Source organism: Cydia pomonella, unplaced genomic scaffold (genome assembly GCF_033807575.1).
Source record: "Cydia pomonella isolate Wapato2018A unplaced genomic scaffold, ilCydPomo1 PGA_scaffold_210, whole genome shotgun sequence".
Lineage (NCBI taxonomy): Eukaryota > Metazoa > Arthropoda > Insecta > Lepidoptera > Tortricidae > Cydia > Cydia pomonella.
Window position 1 is genome coordinate 295,898 of NW_026907850.1, and position 18,480 is coordinate 314,377.

The 18,480-nt window shown below is 37.6% G+C and overlaps 1 protein-coding gene across 3 annotated transcripts in view; it reads right to left on the minus strand.

The window, feature by feature from the left end:
• LOC133533896 (spermine oxidase-like) overlaps nt 1-18,480 on the minus strand; it is a 42,121-nt gene that overhangs the window by 1,489 nt on the left and 22,152 nt on the right. Inside the window, exons 1-6 of one of the 3 annotated variants that reach the window (XM_061872978.1) lie at nt 12,384-12,448; nt 9,502-9,672; nt 7,883-8,095; nt 6,981-7,188; nt 5,970-6,160; nt 4,845-5,216 (exon numbers count right to left, since the gene is read on the minus strand). In XM_061872978.1, coding sequence (XP_061728962.1) covers nt 4,845-5,216; nt 5,970-6,160; nt 6,981-7,188; nt 7,883-8,095; nt 9,502-9,672; nt 12,384-12,388 — 1,160 coding nt within the window. In that variant the 5' untranslated portion in view covers nt 12,389-12,448. Of the gene's footprint in view, nt 1-4,844; nt 5,217-5,969; nt 6,161-6,980; nt 7,189-7,882; nt 8,096-9,501; nt 9,673-11,035; nt 11,184-12,383; nt 12,449-18,480 lie in introns of those variants that run through there. The other 2 variants (XM_061872979.1, XM_061872980.1) reach the window with 2 other exon arrangements.

The following is an 18,480-nucleotide window of genomic DNA, read 5'->3' on the forward strand; positions in this document are numbered from 1 at the left end:
ATCTTCATCCAGCATAATCCACTTTAAAGTAAAGGTTTTCATCTCGTCTTAAACATCATTCAACTAAATATTAACTTATTATCTTATACAAACGGATTTATTCTCGTTTTTGATTTTATGAATTCAACAGAAAACGCCCATTTTACGCAGTTCGGTTTCTCTTTCTGTCATGCGTCAAAGTCATAAATGCGTCCTTTATGCCAGTAATGTTAGATGGCCGTGGTGCCTCAAAGAGGTAAGACCTATGTCAAATCGCGCAGCGCTCCAAATTACGTAAAATCGACATATCCAATAAACGTTGAGTCGTAGCTCTATTAACTAGTAACGGAATCGGAGGTCTACTACGAATGGAGCTCTCTTTACAGGCCTATACGTTACGCATGTGTGCGTGTTTGCTTAGCTACGTCAAAGTCTAATACTCTTTGAACAATTACAACGGGTAAGGAAATTTCGACAGCTTCAGTAATGTATCGGTAGCTGTGTGGTCGTGTAGACACCAAAGAAAAAATGCGAGACATCTATAGACCCATCGAATCTAATCGTAACTTTTTGTTTTCTTTTTTGTTCCTATATAATATCTATATTGCTTATTTTCTATTTTATTGTAAAAGTAAATCTTGTCTGTCTTATACAGAAATAAAGTTATTCTTTTAAATATGTGTATTAAAAGCATATTTTAATGACACGAATAGTTTTATTTTATTCATACCAATTTTTGTATAGCCTAGGTAATCTTTACGTAAAACAAATATACTTATTATATAAAAAAAAAAACTAAAAAATTCAACACGTTTATTAGAAAAAAAAACTCGTTTGCACGGGCCGGGGTTTGAACCAGCGACCTCTGATTTGTAATCCGCATGCCTTAAGAACAATTCACATAATTTATTTAACAGGATACTGTCAAAACGTCAATGACTAATATGACTTTTCAGCAAAGAGTAAAGTAAGTATGCTTTTCAGTTTGATTTTACTTGACAAGGAGCAATAAGAAAAACGTACCGAATCGTCCCTTTCTTAAAATTGCCATTCAAAGAGACACTAGACCCTAATCATAGTATTGTGTTCCTGCCGGTGAGTAAGGTTGCCAGAGCTCAACGAGGGGGGGGGGGGGGGGGGGGGGGGAAGTTTAGGGTCGGCAACGCGCATGTAACTCTTCAGCTCGTGTGTGGTGCTATCTATAGTTTTTTTATATGGGTACGCTAACAGCTGTCGTTTCAATACGATTTTGCGATATTTGGCCTTTTTCAGGTTAAAAATTATATAGAGATAACACCTGTCACCCTACCCATCGAGTTTGAAAAATACTATAAAATGGTAACATATACAGGATGGTTTTTGATAATGTACATCTTAGAACTAAAACTGTTTTTAATTTCTTTTTTTTTTTCAGATTTTAAAATTATACAGCTCTACTTTTATACCTTAATAATATATCTTAGTCTTGACAAAGACGATTAAAGTTTTATACTTAGCAAAATCGCTTACTAACAATGTCTTTACAAAATCGCTTTCCTGTAAGTTTAGGCAACTGCTATAGCCATTTAACAGCAGTAACAGTTCATTACACTTGGTTCGGTGCTTCAACCTCTTGTCTAACTGTCTGATAATTAAAGTAGTTCCTAATAGACGGCGTTGTGCAATTATGGATATCCCGATCAAACTTTTCATTTGAGAGGAACGCGATTCTGTGTTGATAATGTTAGTCTATACTTTATTTGTCCATGCTCTTGAAACCATTAGCCAACCAATTAGCTTATGGCGGGCATTGAAGGGTCGTTCTTTGAAATCAGATTATTAAATATAATTTCAATATAAGCCCATCAATCGAATAGGCATACATTTTGGTCAATTTATTACCTATCAGGGGAATAATAAAATCGATAAAAAGAATGTAAAAGCGACGAGGAAATGAAAAAAACCGATAAGGGAATGACAAGGAATAACATAATGACAATGAATTTCGGAACAATTAGTTCCAAAATAATACACTGAATCATAGAACGCCCTTAGCAACTTAATGTTATTTTTAAGATCTATAGAACGAAGTACCAAACGTTGATTTTAGTTGAAACCCCAGTCCAAAGGCATGGAATGAGAACCAGGGGAAAAGAAATAAGTATGTCTTTGATCAACTGTTATGATTACGATAATTTTTACTTAATCCATGAAAGTAAATAATCATTTACTTGACATATGATTTAACATTGTACATGCCCATGAAGAATACATTTTATATCAAAACACACGGGAATGAAAATCACAGTGAACCAAAGCCAGGGGAACGATATTATGAAATCGTTTATTTCAGGTGAAAGACCCATAATTACATCACAAACAATCGAAAATACAATACAAATTAACTTAAATTAAAAACAGTCAAAATAACAATCATAAATACATACGTCAATTTTGTGTTACCTGTAAGAATAGCATATATTTTTAAGAAAATAAGTAAACTAAATATCAATATACTTAGTAATTTACCTCTAGTTTTATGTCAACCTAATATCCTAAGAGCATTTATTAGAAACATATTAAGAAGTTCTAAATGTCACGGAACGTGTAGTGTGACTTCCTCGGATTTTATGATATTTTATTTTTCTTTGAAAGTGTTTTTGGAAGAATTTTATATCAAATGTTAACACTTACACCTATTCCACAATACGGTTTAAAAATTGTATGGATATATAACGACTTTATAACAATTTTAATAACATACATCTTGTGATCAGTTTTCGTGTCACCGACGCGCGTGGTAATATAAACATGCAGTACTCGGTAGAAAGTTACCTTTACGTCTGGCAGCCTTTTTAACGCTTTTTTTTTAGAACAGCAATACTGTGTTGTTGTCAGATTTGCAAATGGCTGAAGGGAGAAGTTTTACCGAAAATTATTTATTTGTGTTAATTAAAAAAAAGGTCAACCTTAACGCGTCACCGCCGTGTTTGAGTTTTAAAAGTCAGTACTCATTTCACGTTATTGTTTGTAACATAAGATATACCTAATACATTCGAGATTGAGCTAATTATTTAATATTTGCAAAGTCAAAGGTAATTTTTAGGTAATACCGAACATGTTTCAAATTGTCACGACAGTGGCCTCAAAATTCTGTCCCCGCCACGGACTATTGAATCCACGTTCGTGTAATATAGACACGTGGTCGTGACATTCTCAATTCGTTTGATTAATTTAGAGGCATATTCACTCTTTAGAAATGGATTTTATTAGCTACGTTCATTTGTTATTATTGCCCAACTGCCAAAGCAGAAAAATGGTTTCCGCGTGTATGTGGATGTATGATGTGTATCCGATTCTTTGTCACGCTCTACAGCGCTAGTTTGACGAATTTCAACGTATGAGCTGTCATTCGATGAGTCGTAGTCATGGGAGTAACTTAGGCTATATTAAAAATATTGTATAATTCAAAATAGCGGAGTTGGCCGCCAAAATGCCGAAACGTCACGACTGAGGGACACTTTGTGACAACCGTGATTATGTACTCATTTTATTTACCTTTCCTGAGGGTATTAAGCTTGACCATTATGCATCAAAAAATGCTTTTTATACGTAACAATATGTGAAAAATAAAAATCTTTTATGAAAAAATATTTTTCTGGACACAATTTAAGAATCACCCTGATTGTTTGAGTAACTGTTTAAAAGTTATTAGTTGAATATTACATATTTCAGCGTAATAAAAATACTTACTTCACTTTTTTTGGTAGTTTTCGTTGTTACCATATTACTTACTTTTTTCTTTTTTATATGTAGGTAGTTACCACTGACAACTGTGATTCACTATCATCCGAAAAATTGGTCGTCGGAAAACGGCACCCTGTATTTCCTGCCTCAACAATATATTACTAAATAAAATATGATAACTAACAATGTAATCTTACATTGTTAGTTATCACACCGAATTTAAAAAGATAGGTAGTGTTATACTTACAATTAACTATACTATTAACATCTTCCAAAAATCAACAATAAAAATTGGCTATATTGTAGTCTCAGATTTATTACAATTTACAACAATATATTTTTTTATTTTCTAGTAGCAAGTAATAACGCCATCTTTTTTATTTTCTAAGAATTAAGTTTCTGGCCGACCGCGTATAATCGTAGTTAACTTTTGTAACGCTAGATGGAGCTTTCACCTTCACGTGCGCCGCGGACTCCGCGGAGCGCTTCCATGTGTGCGTGCTAGCGGGGAGTGAGGAAGCTAGCGGGCGTGGCTTACGAACCGGTATTCACGGCTTTAGTAGGCCCTTAATGGTACAGTCAGCGTCAAATAATTTGTAGCAGTTAAAGTGGCCAAATAGTTCGGTACACCATACTAAATATATGGTGTACCGAACTATTTGGCTACTTTGGTTGCTACAAAGTAGTTGACGCTGACTGTACACAGTCGGCGATTACACGGTGATTTGAAATGCCCGCCTATACGCCCATTTACAGCGACTCATTGATTCAGTGACTGACTGTCAGGGAGTAGTGAACATTTTAAATTTCGTATTTATGCCTCAGAATATGGTAAAATCAAAACTTTGAGTTTTCCAATGTTATGCGTGGTAGAGATATCTTGAAGAGCGATTTTCAACCACTAGGATAATCATACATAGTCATAGTAAACAGCTTTCACTTCTACTAAGTATTGAACTAAATACGTGATACACGAAATACGTGTAAAAGGGGTGTTCATGTTGATACATTTCGGCTCAAAATGCTCAAATTATGTACAATATTTTTTTTTTTGCTAATTTCGCGGTTGGTCAAAGTTTCGCGAAAAATAAATACTTACCTCATTCAAATAAGAGCATTTACTTACGTTTAAATCTTACCTTATAACATTCTTCACCGGTGTCACTTCAAACTGCCTCCTCACGATATCCAGCAACTTCTCTACTCCAACCTTCACCCCTTCCAAGCTGACCTTCTCCATTTCCTCCGCGCCCTCTCCATATATCCACGCCAGCAATACATTAGGCTGTTCCTCCACTGTTATGAGGCCAAAAATCTCCGTGATCCACTGGTCTTCTTTAGAGAATATCTTCTTATCTTCCTCTTGCCAGAGGAGAGTGAAATTGGCAGGTGATTTCGGCCACCAAGGCTTCTCGAACTCGATGTAGATTTTGCCGAGCGCGCAGAATTGTAGGTTGTTTATGGTGTTCACTTTTTCGGCCGGTAGCGCTGGGTTGAAGAGTTGAGAGTGCCTGAAAAACATACCTAAGTAGAGTGACGGCTATAGTTATTTGCTCCTTCGTAGTAAGACTTCTATTGCCTTGTTCCTTTCTGCTTCACTATGGAGGGGCCAACAGCTTAACAGCTATAGCAGTTATATAAAAATCATAGTAGTGTGTTCTGTTAAGTGAGCATACAATCCCATCCCATTGCCCCAATTTGGAGCTTTGACAGCGCTTTCATAGTTTTCTTACTGTATCACTACGACACACGACACGACACTGGACACGAGATTATCGTCACGACACATCTGGGGATCGAAATGTATGGGGTTGTATGCTGACGCTTTTATACTAAACACACAACATAAAAAAATGATGATAACGCTCTTCGCAGCGTACAGGCTTCCACTTCATGTGGACCAGAGGGCTGCCAGGGTTCCCTGGTTTGGCTACTGATCCACATGATGCTCTCCACCGCTTTATTATACATATACTTTTGCCTCTAAGGCGTTGAATAATGATGGTGGAAAGGAAATATTCGCCACAGATGGATATGTCCCGGTTGCTTAGTAGAAGGACGAGCTGGATGGCATTTTATAAAGTAACTGTAACCTGGTATCTCTATTTCTTGAGGGTTGATTATAGCATTCACAGCTTCCAGGCCTTTATATAGATAACGTCTAGTCTCTGTGGTACCTCGTAATCGCTAGTCGACCCTCGCCCGAAGCAGAGCATTTTTCCTTGTCGTAAAAGTAAAGACTTTTAAAAATGTATTCTACATACCTTTCTTTCAGCACTCCAATGGAAATAGTGACGATAACACTCTTGGCAGCGTATAAGCTGCCATCTTTACACTTGACGTGCACCAGAGGGCTCCCAGAGTCCCCTTGACTGCTGCTCCACTTGATGCTCTCCACTTCTTTGTTCAGCAGGATGTTGACGGGAATTGCCTTAGATGGGTCTGGGTATTTGTTCTGTAAATATGAATAAATTGTAGCAATTTTACGAGACAATTTTTTTTCTTGAGTTTCTTTCGATTTGACAAAATATTGTAGGAAAATGACACAAATTCCCTTCGCCTAATTTGCGCAAATACAGCTTTGAACATTGTAGTGGAAATTTTGACAATTGAAGTAGGCGCTGTACGGCCTGGAATACTATACGGTTGCAGTGGCCGTCTCAAGTCTCAACCGCTCTTGACACAGCGTTGCAACAGTCATCCGTCAGGGATGCAGTGGCCATCGATGATGGTGGTATAAAAACTAACCACAAAACGCCATGGCGTCGTGCAGCGCTATCGGCTTCTGTTATAATAACGATCACGGAGCAAAGCCTTGGACGGACATGGCGAAACTATAAGGGTTCCTAGTTGACTACAGAACCCTAATAACTGTGGGTACAATATTTTGCTACACTTTAGCCGAATAAATTTATATCGCTACCGAAAAATAATGGTACCGTTAGTTTTTCGGGTACCTTAACCGCTTTCATAAAGGTACCCTATCAGCTTAGCTGTCGCAACGCAACGAATCGGCGAGTGCGGCGGACGAGGGGCGAGGTCAACCCGCTTGAGACACAATTTTTCGGTATCGAAAAAATACCGGTACCGTTATTATAAAACGGTAGTGATACCTTTATATCCGAGCCGCGCGGTATTGTAATTTTATACCGCCGCTACCATACCGTTATACCGTAACCGAAATCAGTCCCTGGTTGTAACAAATTAGGTACCACCTATATAATTATAATTTGTGATTTGTTGCCCTAGTACATTTTCTCCATGGAAATACTTACCAAAAGCACATCCAATATAGTAGCGTACCCCTTTCCCTTCCAATGGAGCATGAACTCCCCTTCAGAGTTCCAAAACTCCTCCAATCCCTTCAATGACTTCCCTTGCTTGGGGTCCTTCTGTCCTCCGAGGTGACTATTCCTTTCATACCACTCCAGGAACATGTTAGTCAGTTTGGGGTCTTTTTTTAGGGTTGTGTTTGATTTAGCACTGTTAAAGAAACATATAGTTATAAGCGTGTGAAAGATTATAGTAGAATTATCACAGATATTACACATGCAAGACCTGATTGCCCTCACAGCAGATGCAAGGGATTGGCTGCTCAATTTAGATTTAAAACTATAATTATATGTATATTTCTTTTTTTTTTGTAAATCTTCATTCAGGAAAATCCATACGATATATAATAATAACAGATATTACGAAATTATTTGAGTACAGAGCCTGTAATGTCCATCTCTGTGATAAACTTAGTTCTGATGGTCATGAAAATCTGTCAGTTCTACCTGAAACATGTCATCATATATCATTTAATAAGATCTAATCTTTTCACAGCTATGATTAGGTTCTACAATAAGAAGCCACTGCGCGGAGCTGTCTGCAAAAAAAATAATATTCGCTCCGGCATTTTCGTGGCAGACTGGTAACCTAGAGCAACGAGTTCGCCCGAAGCGGATAATTTTTCCATATTTTGTACTATCAAGCTCAATGCCGGATTTAGAGGTCTGGAGGCCTCGGGCAATAAAGGAGTGGAGGCCCCCTGGCCCCAAATTTATTCCATATAAAATGGTAAATTTACCGAATTCTCTATTGTGGGGGGGCCCCTCTTTGTGGAGGCCCGGGGCAGTAGCCCCGGTTGCCCTCCCCTAAATCCGGCCCTGATCAAGCTAAAAATTCAACTTACGCATTCCGCACACATTCAGAAATTCCCTTTTTGCTGTTTTTATCCGCCTTCGCCACTTCTTCGTTAAAAGCGTCGACGATACCCTCCGCCTTATCATTTGGCACCAGATCCCCGTTTGACAGTAGGAACCATTTGTTATCTGGCTCCGGCCTGCCCAGTAGACCTAATGGGTTGGCTAGCTCGAACACTAAGTTGTCTTTTTCACCGTGGCACCTGGAATAAAAATTTTGGACGGTCATTGGGGTTGTAGGATTTCATGTAACAATGTCTTAAGGATGTTTTCTTGGCAGAAAACATGGTAATAGTTATTTTTATTACAAGGCGATAAAGTTGTTGTTTTACAGCTCGTGCTAATTAGCAAAATTAGCCAAGTAAGCGAAATATTCCAAAATTGAACCACCATTGAGCGTAGCGAGTGGTTCGAGATGTGGAATATTGAGCGTTGCGAGGGCTTCAAGCTTAGGCTTAAACAAACTTTGCCTCCCAGTGAAACACAATTTTTTTTACTACACCAACGCGAGGAAAATACTAACTATGAAATACCAAAAACTAAATCAAATCCAAATGAAGGTAATAAAAAAATCATTCAAAATCATCATGTACAGTCAGCTTCAATAGTAGCGGATAAAACAACGCGCCAAAAATCTCTGACATCCCAGATAACTTTTCCAAATATTGATAAATTTCTAAAATTCACATTCAAAAGTATATCTTTTACGGTCTTAGTTGTTCTATATTTAAGACATGACTTTTTGTTAAGCTGTTACAGAATGACATACTTATGAAGCGTTATTTGATCCGCTACTTTTGATGCTGACTGTACCAGCTAACATAAGGAAACAACTCAAAATTTGCATCTGATTACTTTGCCCCACATGTGGATAAAATGCAACTTTTTCATTAGTTTTTGAACAATCAAGAGGGCCCTTACCAGTTAGTGTGGTGAAATTTTTTTTAAATCTACGAACTAAACAAACCCCTCGGCTATGAAAAGAACGCTCCGACCGTGCGTGCTCGATGCTGACCGCCATACATTGATGACAGAAATACGTTTCGTGGCGCTCAGGTCAAAGCCAATAGTACATAAATACAAATAAACGAATACGAATAAGAAGCGTTCCATATGATCATTTGGTATTGTGTGTAGAGCTGGCGTAATTACCGCAAGAAGACCGTCTCCAGACCAACATTTAGAGCACAAGACCTGAGCATGCAACGAAACACCACGCAGCGCCTAGGTCCACCTTCCCCTCCGAACTGGACAGTTTTTTATCCTGCCCCCGATTTTATGAGCAGATAACACCTTCAGCCTAGCGTCATGGAGATGCCGTAATAGCGACCACTTTTGTTCCTTCTATAACTACGTATGAGTGGTCTGACGCCATTGTTTGGGACTGCAACGGCTGATCTCTGAACTGCTAACACTACTCAGATTGCGACAGTATGAACCTTCTGCAGGTTCTTTTGTTGCAGGGGGCCTACCGCGAAAACGGAAATTCTTAAATTGCGGGGATCTTTCTCTTTTACTCTCACTAAGACGTAATTAGAGTGACAGAAAAATACCCGCAATTGGCGAACTTCGATTTTCGCGGTTATAGCATTCCAAGTCGGACACTTACCAAGCAGCGCCTAGGTCCAGTTTCCCCTCTCCGAACTGTACAGAGTTGATCCTGCCCCCGATCCGGTCAGCGGCTTCTAGCCCCAGAACTTTCAGCCCGGCATCGTGGAGACGCCGTATGGCGGCTATCCCTGACGCTCCGCAGCCTATCACTACTACGTCCATGAGTTGTCTGTAAAAACACGTTTTTTCAGAGATGCACCGGATATTCGGTTACTATCCGATCAGTACAGATACCGAATAGTCACATATTATTCGGCCGGACACCGGATAGTTACCTACTATCCGGCCGGATACCGGATAGTCACCTACTGTCCGGACGGATACCGGACAGTAACTTGGTTTTGGGGTAAACAAATTAAATCCAATAACAGTCACGGTCATAATCACGCCAAGTCAATATGTAGACGTATAGTACTGCCGGCCGATTATTTGGCGGCCGGATACCGAATATTCGGCCGATGGTCACGCCGAATATTCGATATCCGGCTACTCAACTATCCGTTGTATCTTTTTTTTTATGCTTAGCTCCGTTCGTAAAGCGAGCGGCGGACTGGCATCCTGGGGTTACGAGTTCTAGTCGGCTGGGAATTTTTCTCTAGTGCATAGATGCTTTGCATAAGTATGTAATATTATTCCAGTGATTTTACCCTTTGTATGGTGGGACTTCAAATAATTTACTCGTAGGTATAATAGTTAAATTATCCAAGTGCATAATTATTCTATGAATATGAAGCCGATGGTCCCGGGTTCAAATCCTGGTAAGGGCATTTATTCGTGTGATGAGCATGGATATTTGTTCCTGAGTCATGGGTGTTTTCTATGTATTTAAGTATTTATAAATATTTATATATTATATATATCGTTGTCTAAGTACCCTCAACACAAGCCTTATTGAGCTTACTGTGGGACTTAGTCAATTTGTGTAATAATGTGCTATAATATTTATTTATTATTTATTATTTATTTATTTATTATTTATTCTTAGGAATATGTTTATCTATTTAATAACGATTGCACCTACAGTATCCGGTTGTACCTACAAAATGTATTTGATCCCCGCCGGCTTGCTTGATTTTGGAGCGATTATTTCACTCAATATTTCTAAATTACACACAATAGCAGAATTTATTTTCTCCGGGTTGCCTACAAGTCTGATTTCAAAAGTTGCTTACTTACAAAATTTGGAAAAAATTGTTTAATACAATGCCGGATTTAAAGGTCTGGAGGCCTCGGGCAATAAAGTAGTGGAGGCCCCCTGGCCCCAAATTATTTTCCAAATAAAATGGTAAATTTTCCGAAGTCTCTATTATGGGGCCCCCCCTTTTGTGGAGGCCCCGGGGCTGTAGCCCCGGTTGCCCTCCCCTAAATCCGGCCCTGGTTTAATAGGATCTTAACTTATTACGCCAATACCGCTTACTATATCAAGCAACTGATTGTTATAATATAAGATAAATATTTACCAACACTATTTATACTATCTTATCGTATACCTACTTAGTACCTAAAAATAAAATATCTATGTATTTACTCACAGTTAACTAATGTAGTATAGCCAAGTATAACTAACAAAAAAACAGTAACCTAGAAAGTTTAAACACTGAATGAAAACAGTTGACGTACGGAAACAAAAATACGACTTCATTTCCAAATAACAAAACCAACCTAAAAATATATCGCGAACATACGATTAGTAGATTTACGAGAACGACTTGGAAAGCAAAGTCAAGGCTATACCACAGATAAGTGCTAATTAGCCACCTAAATATCTATACCAGAGACAAAAATACCTACGGGTATATTTTTTTTCATACTAATTAAACGGTATTCAATTTGGGTATCTCGGTTGTTTATGAATGAATGGATGAATGAATTATTGTTTATTTGCGGTATATGGGTTACAATAAGTTGTTACAATTTTAATTATCAAGTCCACTACTCTACTTAATTAAGCATACAAATATAAATCTAGATTATGTGGCTGAAAGTCACACAAAATAAAGATGGCTATTATGCCTATTAAAGGTATTTATATTTTTGCATTTAATTTAGCTAATCTGATGAATCATGAACATTATCCGTACCTAAATTTTCTTGAATATCAAAGAAATATTTTAATATCCTATATTGCACAACAAAGATAAACAAATTAAAAAACAGATTTACAATGTAAATAAAGGTAGCAACAGGTAGACTTATCGTTGTAAGCGATCTCTTCCAGACAACAGGAGAAAGCAGGATATAAAGAACAGTAAGTTTTTATAACAGGTAGTGCACGAATTAATCGGTAATAATGCGAATGCTATGTGATATTTTTATTTTTAGGTATACCGGTAACGGTCCCTGATTACTAGTGGCTCCGTGACCTAGCTAAAACCCCCGGGTCTGCCATTTTAGAAAAAAAAAATATTGAATTAAAAAAAATCGAACCTGCTCACAAAGTTTCACGAAAATCGAGTAATAAGAGCTGTGAGAAGAAATCATTTTTACTCAACATAAAGCGGAGACCGCGACCAGCTGCGCTCGGGTCAATAAGAAAAATATAAGTAAGGAATAATTATGCACCTACTAAACTCCCCTTTATTTAATTTTTTCTCTTACGTTAGGATTTTTACAATATGTATATAAAAGTAAAATATAAAAACACTTACAAAACAATACAAAAGATATAAACACATTATAAAAAACCTAACCTAGGGTGCCGCCAGCAGCGGGGCAAGGCCCAAGCTGCCGGTGGTCAGGGCCGCAGAGAGAGTAACCGCCGGACTATCCGCGCCGTGTCCAAGATCACCGCCTTCTGCATCTGACCCTTGATCCAACTCCTAGCGAGAGTCTCTCAAGGTGTTGGTCGAGACTACTAAACTTATTATTAAAAAAACTTACGACATAATTCTCGAACCGTGCACTTATAGCGACGACACAACACAACTGACTCAAGGTTTATCTCGATTGACCCGGGGTCAATACCTAAAGTGATCGAAAGTTATCACAATTGGAGAATAATGTGATATCGTGTAGATATGAATTCTTATGTAGTACGGTCACGTCTGAAAATATCGATAGGTACGAAAAACGTGCTGAAATATGTATACACGACTTTATTGCCCATATATTAAGGTAGTTTGGACCGGGTACGTCCTTAAATTACGTCCAAAAGAGAGGTATGGGCATTGTGAATAACATCTCGCTTTGTGTGGTAGGGCACAGCACAGCGGATGTTATTCCAGATCTAGAGCGGAGGCCAACTGGGGAAGTACCTCCTTACCTTACAGAAAACCGCAGTCAAATAACACTAGACCCTACTCATAGTGTTGTGTTCCTGTCGGTGAGTAAGGTTGCCAGAGCTCAACGAGGGGGAGGGGGGTTTGGGTCGGCAACGCGCATGTAACTCCTCTGGAGTTGCAGGTGTACATAGGCTACGGAGACGGCTTACCATCAGGCGGGCCGTATGCTAGTTTGCCACCGATGTAGTATAAAAAAAAGTAGTGTATACATATTTTTGGCACATTTTTCGTACTGATATTTTCAGACGTGACTGTACGCTGTAGATTCATGCGTGCCAGCATATAAGTACATTTATTTATTGAATACAAAAAACAATATCAATTTATTTAAAACTTAATCCTAGGTACACTCAAGGTATTAAATATATCCACGTACAAAGTGTCAAAAATATGTATACACTACCTTAAAGTATAGGCAGTAAGGTCGTGTATACATATTTTTGACACTTCGTCCGTGTCGATATTTAATACCTTGACTGTACCATATAGTAGCATATATACATACCATAATTTAACATCTTTCATGAATAAAATGGGGACATTCGTACACAGGCCGACCTAGCCCCAAATTAAGCAAAGATACTATACTATACGACGATACGATATACATACGAGTACGTATATAGATAAATACATACTCATATACATGAAAACACCCATGACTCAGGAACATTATATCTGTGTTCATCACAAAAATAATGCCCTAGTCAAGTCAAGTCAATATATTCTTTATTCAAATAGGCCTAGCAACAAGCACTTTTAAACCGTCAAATTTTACAAATATCATCTTAATCTAAATATCAGAGCAATTTATTAATGCAGTTATTATTGTTCTAAAAAAACATTGAATTATTATAGATATGGTAAACTTAATAATAAGAATTTCACAAAAGGATCTTCAAACACCAAATTTGTATAAAAATACTAGTCTAGAAACTTTCTAGAATAAAATCTAAATGTCAAAAAATACGGTATATATACATTGAATTATCAATTTCATCATTATTAACATAACAATAAATAATTCATTAGTACAATCACACTTAATCCCACGGTGTTTCATCATTCATGTAGTAAATAGGATTCGAATTTCGAACCCGGGACCATACCGGATTCATTGGGACCGTGCACGACGACAACGCCACACAGCGGTTGCAACTTGCAACTATAGGCCGTATTTTGTCACAACTATTAAGCGAGAAGTAAATCGTAATAATTTCAGTGAAAACTACTGAACGGATTTTAATGCGGTTTATACCTATGAATATAGTGATTCTTGAGGAAGGTTAAAGCTTATAATTTGTTAAGGTTTTTGTGTAAACTGGTTGAAATATGACGATATCTGCTGATGAAATCAGAAAAATATATATATCATCATCCGTTTGAGAAAAACCCCACACTGTGCACTGTAGGTATGGGGTATATGGTGGAATTGTCTCTCTTTTATTGGTCTACAAAAAAGTCCGCGATGGTGTACGAGTATATACCTTTAATGAAAACTTACTATATCCATTCTTATCTTCTACAAAAAGATTTCATAATATTTGGTAGGTCAAACAAAAAACAAACACATACATACATACAGTAGGTATTAATAATGATCAAATTACTTAAATACGTTAATTACATTAAGCATTTCATTCAGATTACAAAAACCTCCTGGTTTTATTAATTTTCTTGATCTATCAAGACCGGTGCGGGTCTGAATTCTGGTCTAGTTCCCAATATAGACCTCTACTTTTATCTCCCTCTCAGACATAACCACTTGTCTTCTATAAGAAAGACAAAAGTGGTAGCTGAAACCTTAAACTTGCCCTCAAAAGGTTATGTTACGCGATATTTAAAATAAAAGTAAGTATCCTCTACTAAGAACGTGCGGTTAACCTCTACTACGAAATGACTGCGAAAACTGCGGACTTGAGCTTTAAAATATTATAGTATTTATTTTTCATATAGTTGTTAACTCCACACAAGTTATAATTATAACCTTAATAATAATAATTCAGCCTATATACGTCCCACTGCTGGGCACAGGCCTCCTCTCATGTGCAAGAGGGCTCGGGCTATAGTCCCCACGCTAGCCCAATGCGGATTGGGGACTTCACATACACCTTTGAATTTCTTCGCAGATGTGTGCAGGTTTCCTCACGATGTTTTCCTTCACCTTTCGAAAAGCTAGTGGTAAATATCAAATGACATTTCGTACATAAGTTCCGAAAAACTCATTGGTATGAGCCAGGATTTGAACCCACGACCTCCGGATTGAAAGTCGGACGTCATATCCACTCGGCTACCACCGCTTATATTTAACCTTAATTTTAATTTCAATCTTAAAACGCAAACAAACGCTATTGAGGTGACTATATCCAAGCTATGTGAAAAACACTCTTTCTTCTTCCTCGCGTTGTCCCGGCATTTTGCCACGGCTCATGGGAGCCTGGGGTCCGCTTGACAACAAATCCCAAGATTTGACGTAGGCACTAGTTTTTACGAAAGCGACTGCCATCTGATTTTCCAACACAGAGGGTAAACTAGACCTGTTTGGGATTAGTCCGGTTTCCTCACGATGTTTTCCTTCACCGAAAAGTGACTGGTAAATATTAAATGATATTTCATACATAAGTTCCGAAAAACTCATTGGTTCGAGCCGGGTTTCAACCCGCGACCTCTGTATTGCAAGTCGCACGCTCTTACCGCTAGGCCACCAGCGCTTCCATATGTGTGAAATATTATACATGTGTGAAGTGTGAGAAATAAAGGCGACTACTACTTATCTATACTTTACAGTATGACATGAAATATATAGACTGATAGAGAATGCTTTAAGGCATTTAGTCCGCCATTTGTACAATATTATATCGTGCAATAAAATTTAAATAGATAAACAAAACACATAAGTCAATATGACAGATTAAGACGAATGATTAATAGCTAATCGAGTCTTGTGGCGCGTATATGAATAACGCGATATTTATGCGTCTAAACCTATCTGTGACGTTATCTATGAAAAGGGACCTTATTTTTGATGGCGCTTCCGCCGTTATTAACGGTGCTCCAATATAAATACAACGCTGCGCGACGCAGTGCGGCGTAAGCGCCATCGACAATAAGGGCCCTTTTCATAAATAATGCCACATTTAACATGGGTAGGCTATATTGGACGTATTATTTGTTGTGATACTGACTATAAGAAGCAAATCCTTTTGTATATATTATACACAATCATACTACAGGGTACTTAGCTTTCAGAAAACTTTCTTTCTTTTCACTGTTCTGCGTGATGATGAACCAAAAAAGCATCCCAAGTCTATACTTTGTGTAGCCGCCGACTAGATTCGCAACATTCTTGCGCACAACGGGCCGCCTGCGGGGTGACCACAAACAAGACCCATTAAAGAAAATTCCGGATATTACTGGATTTCGAACAGATTCGTAATTTGAATACGGAAACTAACAATATATTTTTTATGCCACAGATCTTAAAATGATACGCTTCTATTCGAGGCCCCAACGAGCCGTAGCCATTTTGATGGTTGTCAAGCTGTGTACCTAACATGTGTGCGTATAAAAAAAAAGTGTGCGTGTAGGTTTTTGGCAAGTTTTTAGGGATGTGGACTTGTCGGTTTTAATTTAATCATGTTATATATGGATATTCTCTACACAGCGGGCGGAATAGCGATTAATTGAAACTTCGATATCTTCACTAACAATAAACATCAGAGAAATGCTAATGAATAATTTGTAATATAGGTAATAAAATAATTCAATTATTGCGGAAAACATATTTTTGGTTTTGACCAGTGTACCATGGATTTCCGCCGTTGATTATTGTAATAACGAACTCACAAAAACATAACTGGTTGATAAGAATATTTGAAGTTGTGTTATAATGGTTATCTGTTCATTATAGGTAGTTTAATTCCTTTCAAGTAAAATTAAAATCGTAAAATTTTAATTGTACGACTACGGGCGGTTAAACGCAGCTCGCCATCGTAACTCAGATCTTAGGGGGCGGGCGAGAGGACCGGGGGGGGGGGGGGGAATATAGTAATTATTATCCATTAACATTTCCATGATGTTAATTTTTAATGAAGATATCGAAGCTTCAATAAATCACTATTCCGTTCCGCTGTGTAGAGATTATCGATATATAACATGATTAAAATCGACAAGTCCACATCCCTAAAACGCACACATACACAGCTTGCCCATCTAAGTGGCTACGGCTTGAGTATCAAATTTTGTACTGAGAACAGACAACGGGGAGGGCCTTGGTTTAAACAGTGGCAATGAAATTAAACATTAGTTGTTTATGTTTACTATTGTAATATATTCAATCGGATATTGGTCACGGACGTTACGTACCACACAAAGAAACCTTGATGACAATCATTATTATATTTGTAAATAAAACAGCAGATCCGTTTGTTTTTTAGGGTTCCGTAGTCAACTATAAGACTAGTTTCGCCATGGCCGTCTGTCTGTGTGTCAATCCGTGATGGTTAGTGCTATAGAAAGCTGAAATTCGGTATGTCTATTTTGACGGACGGGTAACTACGGAACCCTACACTGAGCAGGTCGGTTTTGTTCGTTATTTTCGCCTTTCTGAGTGATAAAAGTATTTAGAATCCATCTAAATTCTAAGGTAACTCTGAACCGACTTGAATAGAACAAAGACTTTATTCTGATATCATTATAAAAAGAAAAAAAAAAAAATTTATTCAGGTATCAACCCATTAAATTACAATAACGCAAATATACAATTAAATTAAATATACAATTAAATTTCTCTAGACTAATATTAAAGCTAATTATATAGGTGCAGCGGGGAAACCTTGCTCATACAGTAGCAGGTTGTATACACTACTTTAACAATACTGTTCGCCGTTTCGCTCACTCTCCCGACAAACGACCAGTGCCTTTTACGCATTATAGCGTAAAAGTCATCTACTCTGTTCTCGGCGAACATACCAGACGCACTACACCGCCACGGTAGCCGTAACATTGCACGAAATGCGTTGTTCTTATAAACGTCATTTTCATAGAAATTTAACATTTAGAGTTAGCTTGGGCCCACTGTAGAAATTATACCTGACGCGGCGAATGATGATCCGTATGACAGTTGCTCCAAATAACTCTTGGATAGACCTAATTTTAAAAATAATTGAAGAAAATTGTTTTCGAATAAATTGAAACCGTGCCCAGATTGAAGAAATAGGTTTTATCGTATTTTTATTACTTAATTGATATATTTCTAAATAAAATAAAATGTGTTAAAGTACCAAAAAGTCTAAATATATTTGACATTGTCAGTTACTTCATATAAAAATTAACTGTCATAGATAGGTATCATCATTCGGCGCGTCAAGTATAACAATTGAAGTTTCAACGTTGGCATAATTTATTTAGCTAATAATCTTGAAGTTGGTTTCTTAGGTTGAACTGGAGCGAGGCCAGAAGACGAGCTGAAGATAGGAAGGCGTGGCGCGAGCTTGTGAAGGCCCATTGCACCTCTGGGGTGCTTTAGGACAACAACAAAAACAATAATCTTGAAACTATCGCTTTTAGATATATTATATAAATCGCTTTTTAATTAGATCGCCTGTGTTTGCATTCATTTAGGCCTAGTCTTTTGTACTTATGGTTAAAATTAATTTGTTAAAAACAGAGTATTTCTATTTGCATGAAAACATGGT